Here is a 21,141-nt window from a genome sequence, read left to right as displayed (position 1 = left end):
TTAGTCAGATCACTTTATAATTTGATACACAATAGAGCAATGAAATACACGAGACAACAAAACCAAGTTACAGATTTTATTAAATTAAGAGACAGCATTAGTGTCATGCTATTCACTAGGCCCACCTGTGAGTGACTGCAGGAAGGAAGAAATTAATACATCCTCTCCAGAGGCTGACCAGAACCAAGAGATGTTTGGTTCTCTACCCCTCCCCTTTTAGAACAAAAGAAGTCTGAATTCTAACTCTGGCAAGAGGGTTCTTTGGGACATGAGTCCACCATCTTCTTGGCCTGCAAGCTGACCAAATAAAATATACAGTAAAAAATAGTAAACTGGAAATTATAGGAAAATATTCTGTATGCCTTGCCTAAGTAATAAAAACCATAGGAACTAGGAAGTCCCATGAAAAAAACTCAAAGCATGAAAAACATCAAGTGTTTCCAAGTTACTGCTAGAGCCAAATGTATGTAATGCAGAAAGAAAACATTAAGTGTGTAAGATGTACTTTATGTTAAATTAATATCGATATACTAGATTTTTAAGTGGGATCATACACGAAGAATTTTGGTAAAATATTAGTTTGTCCTGAAAAAGGATTGAATTGAAATGATACTTCATGATATATTTTCATAACTTCATATTACATTGGCATGACCACACTCTAGGGCAGTATTCTCATAGAAAAAGTATCCTGCCTAGTTCTCCTCAAATAACCTAATTTACTGTGCTTATAATCTTCAAGTTTTTGTCTATCTGCACACATATTTGACAGAGTCATAATCAGAGGGTGGTATTTACTTTCAAAGTTAGCTTGATTCTTCCTATCTATAGTTAAGACAGACTCTCTCCTTTCAACCTTCCTAAAATGTTTCTTCCATGCTCACATTTTATTTGGAAGCTGCTTACTGCTGAATTTGTAAGTAGAAAAAGCAAACTCTCAGGCCATCTTGTAAAATCAACTCGTCCATTGTTTATTTGGTTCTCAGGGCACTTTGCCACTGGAGAACTCAGAAAGCTGTTAAAAAGGTGTTTGTATTTTGTATGCACTCTGTATGTTTCTCCAAAGGCTAGGGCGGTAGACTAGAAGACTTCATGCAAGGATTAAAAATGGTAAAAACTGTACATTCAAGCAACTGATCAACTCAAGAAAATGATACTTCTGCTGATAAGACAGCAAGACAGAGTTGGAGGCCTAATTTATTTTGAGCTCAGGTTAAAAATAAAAGGCAACAATTTGTACTCAAAAGGATTCTTTTTAAATTTTAAATTTTAAATTAATAAAATTTATCTTGTGTGGACACATGGCTGGACAGAATACTACTGACTTCTAAAACTAGAGCAAAATCTTACATGAACGGCCTAAACATGATTCTCTTCTTACAAAGGGAATATTGTATGCTTGATTTTTCAAACGACTATTCATATTGTAGTTAGCTTTCTTTCTTTTTCCTTTATCCTGGAGCCTGCCCTCTCATTTCATGCCCGGACTCCTAATGCTAGCTACAAATTGCAACGTACAGGGTACCACTGCCAATTTGCCAAATGTCTTTCATCAAACACGGTGCAAAAAAATCTCAGAGGAAAGTCAAGATACATTTACTTGTCAGACGACAAATGTGAATGCATTGGGAGGCGGTAGGGGCTGTAAGCTCAGAGGTTTGATTCATAATCACTCAGCTGCTAAAACATTCTCCACAGATGCAAGTGGACAGCACATTTGTCACTATGAAGGATTCTGACACATACTGATCACAGGGCAGAGATATGGAATGATGATGCTGCTCAGAGAGGTTGGCGGAAACTCTGTCCCTAAAGAATATGGTCATTATTCCCCTCTAGCCAGAGCATTAGCATTTTCATATTACTTTGGATTTTATTTATTAAAAATCAATCCAGAAATATTTTATGATACTATTTTATTTGCATTTATTCCTTCTAATTGTTCTTTTCAGAAAATCATTTTGATAATCCACCCTCCACGCAATAAATTGTCTGAGTGAGAAATGACCTCTGGCCTTCAAGCTGATTAACAGTAACAAGCAAGGGTAAGGGTCATGATCGCATACATTTATGGGGAAGAATAGTAAGTGCAAGGGTGATGATTATAAACGTTTTATGTATGTACATTTAATATTTGAGTAAAGTTTCATTATCTAGTGGTTTTAAATCATTTGAGTGTCCACCCTGCTGACACAGATTCCTGTGGCAATACATCTTACAGAAACACTTTCCTTTTATATGGAGAATAGCTTACTCATGACTACCATTATTCTCGGCTTTTATCTTGAGCACATATAAACTGTAAGTCCTTCAAGTTATTTAACAGCAGTTGGCTGTTGAGAAATGTGTCTTGCTTTAGGAGCTACTAACAGCTCCTTTTGAAGAAAGATCACTGTGATTACTTTACCCCAAACTGTTTCAACTTGGGAAAGCATCAAGAAATAAAAAAATATATTATGGACTTGACTAAGTAACAGCATTCTTAAGGATAACAAGAAAAAGAATAGTGGTTACTCAAGTGCCTCCTCTATAAGCCACCCCCACCTCTGGCTTCTGGTGTCATATGAAAAGAATATTAAATTGGAGTGGGGAAGAAGCAGAGGAAAAAGATGGGAAGTGAGCTGAGGGTAAGTGAGCTCAGTTAACAGCTGAGAGCTGTTAACACCACACATAAGGACACACACACACCCACTTTTTTTCCAGCTGCTGCTGCTGCTGAGTCGCTTCAGTCGTGTCCGACTCTGTGCGACCCCATAGACGGCAGCCCACCAAGGCTCCCCCGTCCCTGGGATTCTCCAAGCAAGAACACTGGAGTGGGTTGCCATTTCCTTCTCCAATGCATGAAAGTGAAAAGTGAAAGTGAAGTCGCTCAGCCGTGTCCGACTCTTCGCGACCCCATGGACTGCAGCCTACCAGGCTCCTCTGTCCATGGGATTTTCCAGGCAAGAGTACTGGAGTGGGGTGCCATTGCCTTCTCCGTCTTTCCAGCTAGCAACCACCAAAGCAACATAAAAGCCATCACTGAATCCTCTCTTTCATCTTCCTAACATTTGCTCTCATGTACTTAACATCAGCTGAAAAGAATAAATTTCTCCATTAAGATAGATAGAAATAACTTGGACAAATACACACTACTATGTATAAAAGAGATAACTAATACAAACCTACTGTATAGCACAGGGAACTCTATTCAATACTCTTTAATGACCTATATGGGAAAACAATCTAAAAAAGAGTAGATACATGTATATGTATAACTGATTCACTTTGCTATACACCTGAAACTAACACAACATTGTAAATCAGCTATACTCCAATAAAATTAATTTAAAAAAGAATAAGTGACTTAGACATCTGCTAGTTGGGGTAGTTTAGCCATTCTGTGATCAACAATCAGTCCTACTCCATATCTTGGGATTAAGATGAGCTTTATCTAGGGTATTGGTCAAAACCTCAACTTCCTCTAGCTATCTAGGCTGACTCACGTGATACTCCTCTTGGAAAAACATTCATTTTGTAGATGTAGTAAGTTTTAACATTCACTTTAAAGTCTGACTTGGTATTTTAAAAAATCAGGATGAACTGGGATAAATGAAACAATTTAGCTATAAATACTTTTCAATTATGAAAATAAAAATGAAGGGGACAACATGTACTACAATGAATAGGAAATCTACTGAAAATAAGGGGAAAAAAGGAGGCAAAAATCAGATCATATATTTTAGAAAGATATTGCCCCATATCCTATCAATGTCATTGACTAATCTCCAATCAGTAAATGACAGTGTTTTTTTTCCCTATAGAACAGTGATTTTTATTTACATATATTATAGTTGTTGATAGTATCTGCAGCCAGATGTCTGGAAAAGGAAGTCATTTCCCCCCCTTTCAGTCCCCTAGAGGCTATTAACTTTAAACTGACGCAAACTAGTATTTAGACACAATTCCCTAGCTTCTACCAAAAATGTAACTATCTCCCTTGTCAAATAGTTCGTTTTTGTAAAAACATTTCAGCAGGCAAGATAACATCAACTGGGTCCGAAGCACTTAGCTTAACATTTTTTTATCTGGCAGCCAATAATTGATGACATAAAGAAGTTTCTCATTAAAACTATTAAAGTGACAATCTGATTATACAAAATGATATGTCCAATGGCACCATGAATTATGTGACCTAATGTTTCATAAATTAGATTACACATGGGTTTATCATAAAACAACTAACTTTTCATAAATAACTTATGATGGGAAAGTTTGTAGATTTGGTAGTTTTCTATATTTATTCACTTGATTATCTTGAGAAATCTTAAAATCATGGCCATTTGGGGGAGAAATAAATATTCATATTTTATGGTCGTCTCATTCCATGTATCATATTCTGCAGTCATGATTATAAAATTATAGCTTTCAACCACTAAAATTTATAAAATTTAATATTTTAATACTTTCTACTAATATCCGTTTTATAATAAAAATATAAATTACCGCTCTGCAACATCTATGATTCAAAGAGTGGGAGTGTTTCTAAAGCATTGTCATAGGCGTTGCTATACCATTGCATTATTAGGAAAAGGCATCTAACTTAAAATCCGAACTGTCTTTGTAAGTTGTAGCAGCACTGGCCATTTGTATAGGAGACAACACCTTAATCTTGAAGCAGCTAACAGCAAAACTACCAGCAAGTAAAAGTCAACATTAGAAAGGTTGAAGACAATGCGGCATATTTAAGACAAACCCTTGCCAGGGAAGGCAGACCAAAAAACACTAGAAATAATAAGCCAGGATAACCAAAGAACAATGCTGTCTACTACACAATTCTGCCTAACAAGGAAGTCTCTGTCTCTTTGCTCTTACACTGTGGAAAAAAGTGAACTTAAACCTTAAAAGTTGATAGGATGAGAAAAATCCACAATTCCTCACATATTCCACAGAAGAAATAAATGGAAGAATTTCTGGTAAAGGAAAACTAACATCAGATAGAGGAAACAGGTAAGTGCCAGAGTGTTCTCATTTTAAATAATTTATATTTAATGTTATGGTGACTAAGGAAAAAGTGAACTATATTTCAAGATTTCATCCATATTTAAAATCAGTATAATTCTGAGTGAAGAAGATAATCAAAGAGTAAAAATATATACACTTAGAGGAAATTTTGTAATACATGCTATTTATAGACATTTTCATTGTCTCAAGGTTTTTTGGGGGTGAAACATAAATAAATAGTATTCCTTGTATCTTGAATAAAAAACAAAGCTGTCTCCTAGTGATGTCAACTTACTGTATCTGGAAATATTAATTGAAAGTTGAGGGGAAGGATAAATAGGGAGATTGTGATTGACATATACACATTACTATATATAAAAATAAATAATTAATAAGAACCTATTGTATAGCACAGGGAACTCTAAACACTCTGCAATGGCCTATATGAGAAAATACTCTAAAAACAAAGAGTGGATATATATGTATGTATATCTGATTCACTATGCTGTACACCTGAAACTAACACAACACTATAAATCAATATACCCCAATAAAAATATTTTTAACAGTTTAAAAAGAAAGTTGAGGAAGTGGGTTGTTGGTGTTGTTGAGTCACTAAGTCATGTCTGACTCTTTGAGATACCATGGACTAACAGCCCACCAGGTTCCTCTGTCCATGGGATTTCCCAGGTAGGAATATTTTGGAGTGGGTTGCCACTTCCTTCTCCAAGGGATCTTCCAGACTCAGGGATCAAACACACGTCTCCTGCACTGGCAGGCAGATTTTATACTGCTGAGCCACCAGGAAGCCTGAAGAAGTGGGACCCAATGCTAAAAGATATATTCTTTAGATAAAGATTTTTAAACATTTAGTCTAGTGAATCCACACAGCCAGAACCAAATTCTGCCTGGGTTATATGGATGTGAATTACAATGTCAACTTGGGTCCACACATAAGTTCAGGTTTTATTCTTTTTTAAGGAACAGTCTTATGGACTCTGTGGGAGAGGGAGAGGGTGGGAAGATTTGGGAGAATGGCATTGAAACATGTAAAATATCATGTATGAAATGAGATGCCAGTCCAGGTTCGATGCACGATACTGGATGCTTGGGGCTGGTGCACTGGGACGACCCAGAGGGATGGAATGGGGAGGGAGGAGGGAGGAGGGTTCAGGATGGGGAACACATGTATACCTGTGGCGGATTCATTTTGATATTTGGCAAATCTAATACAGTTATGTAAAGTTTAAAAATAAAATAAAATTAAAAAAAAAAAAAAGGCTTTATCATAAGCATCTTTAACATGCTGGTACAGGCTCCCCCAAATAATTATTGTTTCCACTTAGTGATCCATCTTGAAATCCCTATTAACACACACTCAAGTTCTACATCAAGGTACAATTACTATGGAATGGGTTAGATTTAGAGAATAAACTTTCTGTAAACAATTTATAGACACTAAATGTCCAACCAAAACTGAAAGTATCTTGCAGCTTGACAAAGATGAAAATCTATCTGCTAAAGCTCTATCATTTAAAGGAAAAAAGCTCAGAAATCTCTCTATGGCAATTTATAATATTAGTTGTTTTCCTTTTAATGCTACATTATTTTAGTCAAAAATATAAATAGAAAACTTACCCAAGTTCTCTGATCAGGCAGTTGGAACTGGGAGCAAAATTGAAACAAAAACAAAAAAATTACTTCTGTATAGGTATCTTTATTGCAATCTATCCTTTGAGAAATTAACATTTATACTAAGTAATTTTTGCTTATCATGTAACTATACCTTGAGTAAAAGCCTTGGTAATGAATATTTTTATAACATGGAGTTTTCTCTATTTACCTCAATTAAATTTTAGAATCAAGGTTATAAACCAGAATGTTCTTTTTCCCAAGAAAGCTAAATACTACTTACTACCAAATCTTAGGAAAATAGATACTTCCTTTTCATTTGTTTCTACTGACTGCAAAACAAGATTCCTAAATTTTACTTTAATAACTAAAATGTAAGCAATTTCCTGCAAAAAAAATCTAGTCTCTTATATTTTTACAGCATTAATGACAAAGAAATAAATACTCAAATGTGAATCACTGAGTAACAAAAAGGCAGTGTACTTGGAAATAAACTGGTTTCTATTAGCATGGGACCATCAGCAGTCTGAATGCTGAAGAATAGTAATAAAAAGAACTACAAATGTCTAGTTATTTGTGACAATTTATGACAAGACTCACTGGTGAAAACGTCAGTGAATTACTGGGTTGCCCAAAAAGTTTGGTTGGGTTTTTCTGTAAGATCTTATGGAAAAATCTGAATGAACTTTTTGGTTAACCCAACAGAAGCTCTACCAGGAAACACAAATGTTGTATCTTTAAAAACATCATTTTGCTTGTTTAAAGGGGATATATCTTGCTTTCTTAGGTTACGGTATCTTTAATAAGGAATATACACATTTTTTTGAGAAGGAAACGGCAACCCACTCCAGTGTTCTTGCCTGGAAAATCCCAGGGACGGGGGTGCCTGGTGGGCTGCCGTCTCTGGGGTCGCACAGAGTCAGACACGACTGGAGCAACTTAGCAGCAGCAGCAGCAGCATACACAGTTTTTAAGGATGAAAGATTTACCACAGAAGAAATCTAACAGAACAAACACTTGTTGAAAGCAAAAGAAAGACGAAGGGTGAAAGACGAAGGGCAAAAGTCTTACGTGATTTTCACATCAATATACACATGAGAACTTGGGAAAAGACCTTAGTCTTTTTCCCAGTTCTTGGAATACTGTAACAAGTAGACACTTTAAATGAAGAAAGTGAAGACACTTTAAAATGAAGAAAATAAAAAAAGAATGAATAAAGCACAGAAATGTAAGTAAAATAGAGTTTCCATTGTAGATTAACAAAGCCAAACATCTGAAATTGAAATATATAAATAACTAAAAATAACATTTAAAGTATAGGAAAACCAAACAAAGGTATAATTTATAGCGTTTTATACTAGTATAATTGCCAAGTGATTGCTATGGCAATTCAAATGAGCTGTCAGTGTGAATGCAAAGTACCCAAAATGCAAAGTACCCAGTGAAATGGACATTCCAAAGATCACAGGGTAATATCATTTCCTCCATCGCACCTCCTGTGGCTGTCATCTTCTTTTCAAAATTATAATCTAAGACTCCAAATGGAATTTTCAAACACAGAGTCAGGGAGAAACCCTATACTACTTATTTCAGCCTTATGTTAAACTAACTTATTTATAAGAGAAAAATAGAAAGTGAAATAGTGCTCTAGTGGCCTGACAGAGCAAATATACTTCTCTAAGAACTGAACTGAGAGGAATTTAAACCCTAAGAATGATAAAGCCAGTATTTATCTTTTGATTCTGATGTATATGTTCCTATATGTTTTCTGTATTTTTGTCAAGGATTTTAAAAGTACATATTTTCTTCTAAAAGGCAGTAAAATGGCCTAATAATTTATTTTCAATAAAATTTAATAAATATCCAACTTATTTGTATAAGTGAACATCAAAGTGTTAGTTGCTCGGTCTTGTCCGACTCTTTGTGACCCGATGGACTGTAGCCTGCCAGGCTCCTCTGTGCTTGGGATTCTCCAGGCAAGAATACTGAAGTGGGTTGTCATTCCCTTCTCCTGGGGATCTTCCAACCCAGGGATCAAACACTGGTCTTCTGCATTGCAGGCAGATTGTTTACCATCTGAGTGAAGTGTCAACTTTCATTGATTAGTAACTATGTACAGGGGAGGCAGGCGGGGGGCGGGGGGCGGGGGGACAGAATACAAAGACATACAAAAATTGTAAAATTTTTACAATCAGAGAATACCACTACAAAGCATTTACATATCTATCTATTTATAGGCTTTCCTTAAAGCATGGAAAACATGTGATCTCCTTTTAATTATTATAACAATCCTAAGAAATAGATAGAGGTAGATAACCCTGAGATAAATAACATTATTCTTATTCTGAAGTTAAGGATATAGAAGCCCCAGAGGGACCATCTGATTTGCTCCAAAATACTTTAAATTAAAACTGAAGTTGTGAATGGTCTTAACCAAGCACTTATCTACCTACAAAACGATGGCAAGCCCTGGGTGCAGAGGAGGCAAGTCCTTTCATTTTGGTGGAATGCTTTGGTGTCCAACAAGGAAGCACGAAGAACACAGCAAGCATCCTTTCAGGTATTTCTAGATACTGATGTATCTCCACCAAAGAAACTGGGCTCAGGGGATAGCAGGAGGGTATTTTACTGATACTTCTTCATAGTCAAAACAGAATACTTCTGCATCCAATAATAAAGAGAGCTTTTCCACCTCTAGATCCTTCCATGTGCCAAAGTGAAGTGAAAGTGAAGTCGCTCAGTCGTGTCCAACTGTTTGCGATTCCATGGACTGTAGCCTACCAGGCTCCTCTGTCCATGGGATTTTCCAGGCAATAGTCCTGGAGTAGATTGCCATTTCCTTCTCCAGGGGATCTTCCCAACCCAGGGATCGAACCCCGGTCTCCTGCATTGTAGACAGACGCTTTACCATCTGAGCCACCAGGCTAGTCCTAAATAATAAGTAGTAAAGCCTGTTCTAAAACAGTTATTTCTGGCCCCAAATCCTAGGCAGTTTCTCTTTGTTTTCATTTGTTTGTTTGTTTGTGGGAAGGTGGATCCTGAGGCTGTGATGGAATTGATACAGTACTAGAAAGAACAAAAAAGTTCTGCCGAAACTTCAGAACATATGAGGCAGGTTTTCTGAAAGAACATTCCTCTTGTGTGTGCTCAGTCATGTCTGACTCTGCAGCTCCATGGACTGTAGCCCACCCGGCTCCTCTGTCCATGGGATTTTCCAGGCAAGAGTCCTGGAGTGGGTTTCCATTTCCTTCTCCAGGGGATGTTCCCAACCCAGGGATCGAACCCGAGTCTCCTTTGTCTCCTGCATTACAGGTGGATCTGCTGAGCCATCAGGGAAGCCGAAAGTCTGAAAGGACAGACTGCTCTGAAGGCTTGACGAAAATTGAGGGACCTGAACATCTCTCAGGTGACACTCTTTATGCCCTCTGTATCTCAGTGACATACAGCCATTACACACAAAAACAGCCACAGTGGTTATCAAAATAATGAAATATTTCTGTGGTCATTGATAAATAGCCTTTGCCCCAACTATCCTGAATGTCCTCCTGCTGCCCAGGCCTCCTCCCAAAAGACCCTTCAGGCCGCCCACCAGCCAGCAACCAAAGCATGAACAGTGGCCAGCAAGGGCTTCCAAGACCCAGCTCCCCAATGCCAGGAGCCCATTCTGATTGATCAGTATTCATGACATATGATGTGTTAAATATTTTACTGATCACTATTGGGTACTATTCTTATAGTAACATGCAGCAATAGTTAGTCTCATATAACAAGACATGACATTCTGGTATGGGAAGGACACCCTCTGCCACTGTGCTCCCATAGGTATTTTTTCAGTGATCTGAGTGGGTGATTGCTATATTCCCAAGCTCTATACACATGCCTCATCTTTTGCTATCCTTCATTAATTTCGAGAATATTAAAACATAGCAGATTTTCTTATATCATTTGATTAAAAATATGCATATACTACATTTATAACAGCTATATGCACATGTAAAGATGTTAGTAGACAAAACTCCCCATTTTCTGAACCAGTAAATTTGCCTCAGTTAGCAAGAAATCTTTGAATTTCACAGAAGACAGGGACCTTACACCCACTCCTTCGTCGAATAAGTAAGGAAACTAAAAGCCAGGTTGACTGAGTCACTCAAAGACACTGAATCCTGGCTTTTTTTTTTTTTTTTTCCTCCCTTAAACTACGTACCCACAGCACTTGATTCTGAAATGATTAGTTACTAGATTTTAAAGATAATTAGAATATAAAATTGATTTATTGTAATTAAAACTGTAATTAAATTTAATATATTTTAATTACAGTTACAAGGATAACTATAGTATCCTGATAAGCATTTAATTAGAAAGTTATCAAGAGAGATACACTTTTTGTATAATATCTGACACAAAAATGCATTTTATGCTCAGGTTTATTAGCCCACGAGACCAACAAGTGCAATTCAGATCAATCTAAATGTGGAAAATAAGCACCTGATAAACATTTACTGTTTTAGAACTTGGTTTCCATAAAATAATTTAAGAAATTCCTTAGTTTTCTACACAAAATGAATACTAACTGGAATATTTCTAACCCTTTTCATACTAAATCATATATTGTTTCAGGTTAAAACAGAATTTTTGAGCAATGACAGATCTCTCCACTCAACCCAGAATATGGTATTTCAGCCCTCATACTTTATTGTCCAGAATTTGGGAAAGTACTTTTAAAAATGAAGAAAGAAGCAGTAGTAGAGAGGGTGAGGGTGAGGGGTGGAGGAAAGAGTCATATTCCAAGATGATTAAATTTAATTGTTTCATAGCTTTCTGTAAGATAGCTTGCATAGACTTTTCCACCGATTTTATCAGAGAAGCATAAGTTTTGGTTTGAATATATTGGAACAGAACAAATCAGTTAACTCTGTTGTCAGACATCTTCATAAAAGTATTGCTTACTGCCTATAAGGAGCTTGTACCCTTAATAATCAGTAAATTAAAAATATATATATCATTAAGAAACCAGATTCGAGATGTTTATATATTCCTTCTTTCAATATAATTCTCCACACTTTAATAGATATGTAAACTAGTTTTTTTTTAATGACCAAAAATGTGGGGACATAAAGATGAACCAATTAAATAGCACTGCTCTGTATTTTCTTTGCAGTGAGAAATTATACATATTTTGATAAATGGACACAACTCCATCCAGCAAATAGCTCTGTGTATTGTGGTGAATTCTTCTGCAATTACAGAACTTTGCTGGAATGCCCAGTGGTCTCTAGATAAATTCCTTCACCCTCTATGGTAACAACTTGTCAGGTAGACTCATTTCCTGTTTTTATCTAAGCACTAAAAGAACACAAATGACCTTCATGAGTTTGGGACAAATTGCACAGTGATCCATTTCTTAAAATCGCAAATTTTTAAACATGAAAGACAACTTAAATATTTAATTTCTTAACTGAATTTTGCTCACTCCAAAATACACTTTAGCTCAGTAAGTACTTAATAGAGAATAACTTAACACTGAAACCATATTATTTTTACATATATATATACTGACTACTTTTTCTTTAAAAAGTTTGGATTTTAATTCTGCTAGAATTTCCTGTGTTCTCCTACACCAGCGTCATAGGAAATCCTAATGTTCTCAAGATTTCTTTCATTTCATTGCACCTGCTTTTTCAGGATCAACAAGTTAGTTTACAAGCTTGAAGTCTCAAATTCAAAATACTTACTTGTGGGTGAAATAAGAATCCTGGAGAAGGCCTCAAGTATTTCTCTTTTAAAGCTTCAAGTGGGTCAGTTAGTTTTCTTTTCTCTACTCTGAAAGGTTAAAATTAGATTTTGGAGAAGAATCAGTCTCACAGATCAATCCCTGCATAATCGCTGACATTTAAAACAGCTAACAATAAAGCAAATGGTAGGTTGCCGGGAAGCACACTAATAAAAATATAAAGACATCTGTTTCAGTTCTTGAAGAATACTCGTGGCACTTCTAGGTGCTCAAAGAAAGAAGGTCCTTTTTAAAATGGAAAAATCCTATTGAATGAGTAGTAATGCTAATAATAATGAGAAGGAAATGTTAAAAACGAAGTCATGAAATCAGAGGCATCGCTCACAACTTTGTATCTTTCCATTGCAAATGTAGACAAAAATGCTGGCTGATTTCAAAAGTAGGTGAAGAAGGTTCACTTTGAAAATTAAAGTCATTTTCTATCAATAAGGTGCTCCCACAAATCATCATTCTATTTTTTTATATTTATGAATGCCAGCAGGAGACTTTCTAAGCCTACTGCACACCCTGCTAGCCGCTGCTGCTGATAAATAGGGTAGGTGAAAGAGGGGTGGTCGGAAGAGGATAAGGAACTTTTTGAAGATAATTTAGAAATGTTTGCCATTCTATTTTTTATTAAGCATATAGGAAATGACATCGTGGATTGAATTAATTTCTTTCACCAACTGTTGGTGATTTCGTTTTAAAAAATATTCAATAAGCATACTTTTAAAATAGTTTCAAACTGAAAAGAAGCAGCTTCTGTGCTAAGTCGCTTCAGTTGTGTCCAACTCTTTGCAACCCTATGGACTGCAGCCTGCCAGGCTCATGTGTCCCTGGGATTCTCCAGACAGGAATAATGGAGTGCGTTGCTGTGCCCTCCTTCAGGGGAATCCTCCTGAATCAGGGATGAAACCCGGGTCACCTGCACCTCCTGCATCGGCAGCCGGGTTCTTTACCACTAGCGCCACCTGGGAAGCCTAGAAGCAGCTTCGACTTCTTGAAATTGCATATATGCTATGCATTACATATACTCTTTCACTTATTGAAATCAGTGCCCTTATACCCATTTTATGGATGAAGAAAACTTTCAGACATGAGAAAGCTGAGATTTCAACCCAGGTCTTACACTAAAACTGGGTTTAGGTCTTTTATGAGTTTGGTGAAATGAGATGCCTAAAGCCTCAAGTGAAACTGTTATACCAGAGAGAAGACTGAGATTAGAGTAAGCAGGCGGAAGGCTGGGAGATGACGGAGAAGAGTGGAAGGGGTATGCGGATGAACTGGAAGTTCATTGCCATTGGGAGGGTCTAAGTTAGATATGCAGATGACACCACCCTTATGGCAGAAAGTGAAGAGGAACTAAAAAGCCTCTTGATGAGAGTGAAAGAGGAGAGTGAAAAAGTTGGCTTAAAGCTCAACATTCAGAAAACGAAGATCATGGCATCTGGTCCCATCACTTCACGGGAAATAGATGGGGAAACAGTGGAAACAGTGTCAGACTTTATTTTGGGGGGCTCCAAAATCACTGCAGATGGTGACTGCAGCCATGAAATTAAAAGACGCTTACTCCTTGGAAGAAAAGTTATGACCAACCTAGATAACATATTCAAAAGCAGAGACATTACTTTGCCAACAAAGGTCTGTCTAGTCAAGGCTATGGTTTTTCCAGTGGTCATGTATGGATGTGAGAGTTGGACTGTGAAGAAGGCTGAGCACTGAAGAATCGATGCTTTTGAACTGTGGTGTTGGAAAAGACTCTTGAGAGTCCCTTAGACTGCAAGGAGATCCAACCAGTCCATTCTAAAGGAGATCAGCCCTGGGTGTTCCTTGGAAGGAATGATGCTAAAGCTGAAACTCCAGTACTTTGGCCACTTCATGCAAAGAGTTGACTCATTGGAAAAGACTCTGATGCTGGGAGGGATTGGGGGCAGGAGGAGAAGGGGACGACAGAGGATGAGATGGCTGGATGGCATCACCGACTCGATGGACGTGAGTTTGAGTGAACTCCGGGAGATGGTGATGGACAGGGAGGCCTGGTGTGCTGCGATTCATGGGGTCATGAAGAGTCAGACAAGACTGAGTGACTGAACTGAACTGAACTGAAGAAAGAAAGCTTGAGAAATTATCTTCCAAAGGGCTGAGACATATCACTGAGTTGGAAATATAACCTTACTCACCGTGTGTAATATATAAGCTACACACAAAATATGGAAGATCTGTCCCTCCCTCCCTTCTTTTTCTTTCTCTGTAAAAGAACTGCCACATAAAAGAAAATACAATCATTGGGTGGGCGGGGAGGTGGGGTGGGGAGAGTGCTCAACATGGTAATGATGGCTTTGAGACATTTTTGTTTTGTCCTTTTCTATGCCCCTTGTCATGTTCAAGTAGGGGTAGTCCTTAATGAACTGGTAATGTTTCTTGGTTAACTTACGTAATAAAGGTAGAAAAAGAGTTTGAAGTGAAAAAGCTTTGCAGCTCTGGTACCTACCAAGTTATAGGTGCTCAAAAAAATATTGTGAATGAAGAAATTGAACAAAACTGTCTCCTGAATTAAAAAAAAATTAGGCAAAAATATCAAATACTGCCAGCTTAAATAAGTCCAATAAAAAATTGTCTACATTTTCCATTAACTCTTAACAATGTTCATGATTTGAATGAGAAAGTAAATGTGAAAATGTTCGGTAATATTTAAAATATATCGCAAGCACTGTTATTGTTGTTTCTACACTTTGAAGAAAACTAGTATTTAACAACTGAATCATTCTGAATGGTCCAGTGTTAACTGAGAACTGGACCTAAGAGCCTTTTTATTAAGCATATATTTCCCCGCCCTTAAAAATTTTGGATGCAAAGGAAATTGAATAATGCAGGCATTAGACACAGATGTGTTTTTAAGCCGATCATTCACATCATTTACAAAGCATTTTTGTGATCAATATTTCATTTACAGGGGGCTTCTAAGAGATTTACTTAGAAACAGAATAGGACCAGCACTTATTAAGGTCTGTGTTGGTAGCTTAATAAAGAATAAACTCTCGCCCTGTCCCATTTCATTCCAAATAACCTGACCCATTTAAGTACCCACACATATTTGCATTAATCCTTCAGAAGCCTCATTCTTCCGCCACTTGACAACTTGCTTTAAATATGGCTTTCCCATATTTTCCACTTTAAAAAAAATGTGTTTAAAAATAAATTTATTGTCAAGGGAAAGAACTCCATGGGTCTATTCCAAAACCCCAAATTCGGAGACATCCAAAAATAAGTCCAAACCTAATGAGTTGACTTTCTGAATAAAAAATGAATTCACCAGATCAAACAACTTTACTCTGTTTTATAACAATAATAAAAAATGGTTTGTTAAAAGTCGTAACTTTAGAGTATAAAAACCACCTTTTGTTTGTCCGTCCACACTTAGTGGTCTCCCAACCTCCCTTACCTGTAAATAGGGTCCATAAAGAAAGGAGTGGGTCTAGCATGCTGTAAGGAACCATCGGATGCTGGTCTTGGTTCAATGTTGCCTCCTTTCTTCTCCCCAAACACGTGGTTTTTACGAGGCTCAGTCAGCTTGGTCCCACTGGCTCTACTCCTACTGCCCATACTTAGATCCAGGGGCTGGTCTTGGCTTGCAGCCGGGGTCGCTGAAGACTTGGCAGGTACTGGGGTTAAGGGCTTCTCGTCCTTGCGTTTAGTGGTGAGATCAAAGGGAGACTCAGAGCTTCCCTTCTGCAGTTTCTTTACTTCACTTGGTGATTGGGGCTCCATTTTCAAAGGTAACGATCTCAAGTCTCTATCAGGAAATGGGTACATTGATTGAGAGAATGCTGGAAAAAATGGGAGGGGAAACATGGAAGGGTAAGGTAAAGCTCCAACTTTTTTGTCTTGCAGCCCCACCAGTCCTGTTGAACCAAAGTATTTTTCAGCAATAGAAGCAATAGCCTTTATAGAATCATTCACAGCTCCTGACACCGCAGTCTGCTCCTCTAAAGATGGTGAGAAAATGGAATGATTGCTGTATTCTTTCTTATTATGTATTGAAGCCAGATTCTGAAGAGGGCTTACTTTGTCTTTGAACATTTTACCATTTTCTTTAAATTTCTCTTTATCACTTTCAATGTCACTTTCCAGATCAGAGCCCGAGGTTGTTTCCAGGTCACTGCCACTTGGCGTACTGACATCATCAAGGTCACTACTCTCTGACTGGTCACTGATTTTCTCAAGGGGCCTCTCTTCAGAGGACCTCTCGGGCTGGAGCTCCACTGGCTTATTGTCCCCTACAGGTGGGTGTTTAGATAGTGCCTTCAAAATATCCTGTGTAGCTGGCAGTATCTGAGGATGTGTCATGAGGGGACTTTGACTTTTGTTTGTCTGTTCAGTACTTGACAGTCCTTTAACAGGAGAACTAGCAGGTATCAAAGGAGGCCTGTGGTACAAGCCGGAAGGAAACAGACCAGGGAAGCTAAAAGAAAATCCAGGAGCTGTTGGAAAGGTAAGACCAGCAGGATGCCTATTGGCGCCAAAATAGTCAGCAAGGCCCGGGTTGGCATGACTCATATTAACCATGGACGTTTTATCCATAGCTGGGGTTCCAGGAAGTGAAATGCCTTGGCCAAAAAATCCACCTGCCGCAAAATGGTTCTTGCCCTCACAAAACCTCCTGTGTTTATTTAAGGAAGACGTAGTGCTGAACATTTGTCCACAGTCTTTGCACTTGATTTGGGTTCTGCAATCAGCATGCATGCGCTTATGACGACAAAGGTTTGAAAACTGAGTATAGGATTTATGGCAGACCTCACCTGTGTGCAAACAACAAAAAAGAATCTCAGGCTTTATGGCAATTGCTTCTGAATTTAGCAAGTATCACAAGTGGTTTACCCCAAATTTCAATTAGGAAGCCAGGAAAAGACGTTGGAGGCACCAAAGTGGTGCTCCAAACACAGAAAACCCCATTTCACTAGATTCCAAAGCAAGGCATCCAACCTGACAAATGTCTTGAGACAGCACAAATATTTCATATAAATATATATAAATATTTGTCACCCCCACTACATCATATTTTGCATCATATTTGTGTATTCAAATATTTATTAAAAAGTCAAATTCCAGCATGCACTGATTTCCCAACCCAATGACGACACCAGCAGAATCTTTACAACATAAATTCTTAAGATCTGCTAAACGTGAAACAGCACAGGAATCCCTTTAAAATTTTAGACCATTTATAGATTTCTATATTGTAAGCACCAACACAAAAGAAAACAGCCTTCCCCTCCCCCAGAAACTTCACCTTTATTCCCTCTTCCCTCGGGGAAAAAGCCTGTGACTGCTCTACCATTATTTAATTTGTATTATATCATATGCTCTCATCATTCACACATCAAAGCCACACAACAATGCACATTGTGTATTCTGAGGCATTTTTAACAATCATTTTCATGATTTGAGAAAGACTGACATAATTTACAATGGCGCTATTTTAAGCCTGCAAAGGAAACTAAATTGAATGTAGCCCATCCTGCATTGCTGGTTCCCATGAACTATGAGCACGTCCTCCGACTTCCCCTCACACCAGTGGTTGTGCTAACCTTCCTGCATTTATGAAACCCCGTCCTTGGGAAACATGTCCACTTGCTGTCATATCTTCACGGGTTATCTTGGGGCTTGACTCGTATGCGGTACTGCCGGTTACGGCAAGCAGGGGAGAGTGCATGGAATGCTCGAATCCAGTCAGGGTTCAGTAGTGGGTGCGGCTGGAAATAACCCTCTTCCCCCAGAATTTGCCAAAAAAGTAGAACATCTTCTTCCTCATATATGTCTGAACAGATCTAAATATATTTTAAGATCAAACTCCTTGACCCTTAATAGCTCCTTTGCTCTGTAGGAATCCCACTCACTCCACAGTCCGGTAAGATTATAGTATCCAATTCCCAAGCATCACATTTTTACGTTACTTTACTAAAGATGAGTCCCCTTTATGTGTGAGTTTACTTTCATGCTTCTGTTCACGTTAATCCATGCAGAAACATGATACGCCTTGTTAATAATTGTTGAACAAATATAAGAAATCAAACTGAAGATAAAATGCAACATTTATTTCTTTCATGTGATGACTGCCTTTAAACTCCTAAGTCAAAACAATAACAACTAAAACAAAAAAAAATTCAAAGAAGATTTTATGAACCTTCAGTCATGCAAAATTCATCCGGAACTTCAGTTATCCCCCACACCACCAAACAGGAAGTACCAAGTGATTCCATATCTATTTCTTTTACTACTAACAATTAAAATGCATTGCTACACATATCAATTGTGCTTAGTAACATTACAGGAGCTTTCAGCTGTGGGATGATTCATAACACTGTAGAGACTAAAACATGCATTTTAACGGGAAGAGAAAACGTGAGTTATTTCTTTTCAAGTCATTCTACTGGAATATTCAACAGAGTCTGCTTTAAAAAGATATACTAGTTAACCATATACAATAAATACACATACTATTTAAATTCTTTGATATAATAATTAAAACCATATGAACTAGAGGGTAGACACATGAGACTTTCACTAGTTATACTAATTCGGCTGTAAGAAATAACAAGAAATAGTAAATAAAATGATGGAATTCTAAACGTGCACTCATTATGAAAGTGACACCCCTCCTCTGGGCCATTAAAAGTCATTGAGAAAATATCCTGATGGGTGTTCAAACAAGGTGTAAGGTTTTGAAAGGTTTGTAATATTTTGGCAAAGAAATATTGCTCTCTACACTTCTTCCTAACAGCAAGAGAGGTTTCAGAAAATCAAGAGTTCCTCTATATGGGAGTAACAAAAGGTGCATCTGACTTTCTGGTTGGAGGCTCTATCACACTGACAAACAGTGTTTCTATCAGGTCTCCAGAACTTAGAATCTGGGATGTCTCCATCAGCAGAGGCTTTGTTTTTCTCACTTGAAGGCCAAGCCTGGCCCACCACAAACCACCAAGCCTGCAGGTAAGGGGCTCAGCTGATGCTGAAGTCTATGCTGCACTGTAATTTTCTCAGTAATAAGGAATTAGCCAGCAGTTAACATTGAATTTTTCTACTTATTAAACAAATTAAGAGGTATTTTGAATATATTCAGCCTATTAGAGCATGTGGTTTCTATTTGGGAAGGCTGAGGTTTCTGTAAAGGCAGTGAGTAATTACCTTAGGGCTGGTGACTCTGGGCTCAAGCTTGGCGGTACACTGTAACAAGAGACAGTTGCCATAAACACACCAGTGGGGGTAAAGCATGGTGTGTGGCCTTCTGGTGAGAAACAGATATCAACTCTAGGTGAACCTCCTCCACTCCAAAGTCTCCACACCAACTCCTCTTTTGTTCTGAAATTACATGGCTATTATTCATAATTACCCCATGGTCCTCTGTCAGATTTTATATTTGAAGAATGCCATCTGCTATTTAAATTTACCAATAATTACTGAAAATACAGTCATGGGAAATAGGTCTGCACAATCTGATTGGGAAAGGATACCCTATCGTGTTTTAAAGTGAAACACTTGACTTCAACACAATTAAAATTCCATATCCCAGAATCTTAGATGATAGGAATTTCTATTTTTTGACTTTTAAATAGTAGTGAAAGCATTAAATGGGTGATGATAATTTGTGTGATCAATTCCTCTCTATTTCCCACCAAAACATAAATGTATCAAAATGTATTTCTGAAAAGTCAGAAATAAATGAATTATGTATGCCTGCAGTACCTGTAAGTACATTTTTAGGGCATTACGACCTAGAGTCAGGAATGTCTTTTTGAGACAAGAAGTCTAAAATTTCCATTGTATATTTTATTTCCCATGACTTTCAACAGAGCTTCCTCAAGAGAGAATAGAGCACCCTTTTGTTTCTCTGCTAGTCCTTTTCAATCCACCCAGGGAACAGAAGAACATATGAGCAAAACGGGATGCTAGCGTAAGCTGGAAAGGGAAAGAAAAGCTCTCATGGGGCTTGGAAACACAAAAGAGAGCTGTGCAAAGGTAAAAAGGAGGTGTGTTAGTCTCTGGCATCTCCATGTTGGCACTGAAAACTAGGTTTTTTTCCATCAGGTCCTGTAGTAGTGTCTCATATACCTACTACAAACCATCAAGTAGCTGTCAGAAAAACTGTTTTGCAAGGATTCCCAAGTCAGAGGATTTGCCAACTCCTGAGTATGCTTCATCCAGTTCTGGGCTTATCTGGATCCAAAATCTGTCTTGAAGTTTGTAACACAGCTCAGTGAGTCACTGTGTTTATATGCCCCGCTGAGCCATGGAGAAGCCCAGAGTTGTTGCCCAGATGGACTGAGAACAACTGATTTTCCATATGAAACATTTCAGCACAATACAGAGAACAGGGGTGGGTGGACAAGAGAAGAAGCAAAAGAGGGCTGAGGTGGACCTGTCCCGAAGACCTTGGTTACAGGGATATTCTAGGTAGGTGGTCAGATTGAATGTTCCCTGAAAATACACTGTCTGTAAATTTGCTTGAGTGCATGGGGTTAGAGACGCAGCATGTCTAGCATCAAAGTAAAAGTGTTCTGCTTTTCAAGTAATTGAGAACTACTGATCTGCAACCTATGATCAACAACAAAGGGTAGATTAAAGGGTCTTTTATTCCCCCTATCCTCTCCCCACACCCCGCCCCCCCACACACATAGTCCTAAACCTACTTGCCAGATGAGGTTCTTCTAGCTCTTTCTGACCCAGAACAGGTTTTTCTCACTTCATTTTGTCTAGTG

General features: G+C 37.8%; 1 protein-coding gene across 9 annotated transcripts in view; it reads right to left on the bottom strand.

Annotated features, from left to right (window-relative positions):
• Positions 1-21,141, bottom strand: part of MECOM (MDS1 and EVI1 complex locus) — a 636,593-nt gene that overhangs the window by 19,697 nt on the left and 595,755 nt on the right. For 6 of the 9 annotated variants that reach the window (XM_025285956.3, XM_025285723.3, XM_025285767.3 and 3 more), the window contains 3 exons: positions 15,828-17,184; positions 12,348-12,435; positions 6,622-6,648 (listed from right to left, as the gene is read on the bottom strand). In XM_025285956.3, coding sequence (XP_025141741.2) covers positions 6,622-6,648; positions 12,348-12,435; positions 15,828-17,184 — 1,472 coding nt within the window. The remainder of the gene's footprint in view (positions 1-6,621; positions 6,649-12,347; positions 12,436-15,827; positions 17,185-21,141) is intronic. The other 3 variants (XM_025285825.3, XM_025285863.3, XM_025286280.3) reach the window with 2 other exon arrangements.

This window comes from Bubalus bubalis, chromosome 1, assembly GCF_019923935.1.
Source record: "Bubalus bubalis isolate 160015118507 breed Murrah chromosome 1, NDDB_SH_1, whole genome shotgun sequence".
Classification (NCBI taxonomy): Eukaryota; Metazoa; Chordata; class Mammalia; order Artiodactyla; family Bovidae; genus Bubalus; species Bubalus bubalis.
The sequence above is the reverse complement of the archived record's forward strand: the minus strand, read 5'-3'. Positions and strand labels throughout refer to the sequence as shown.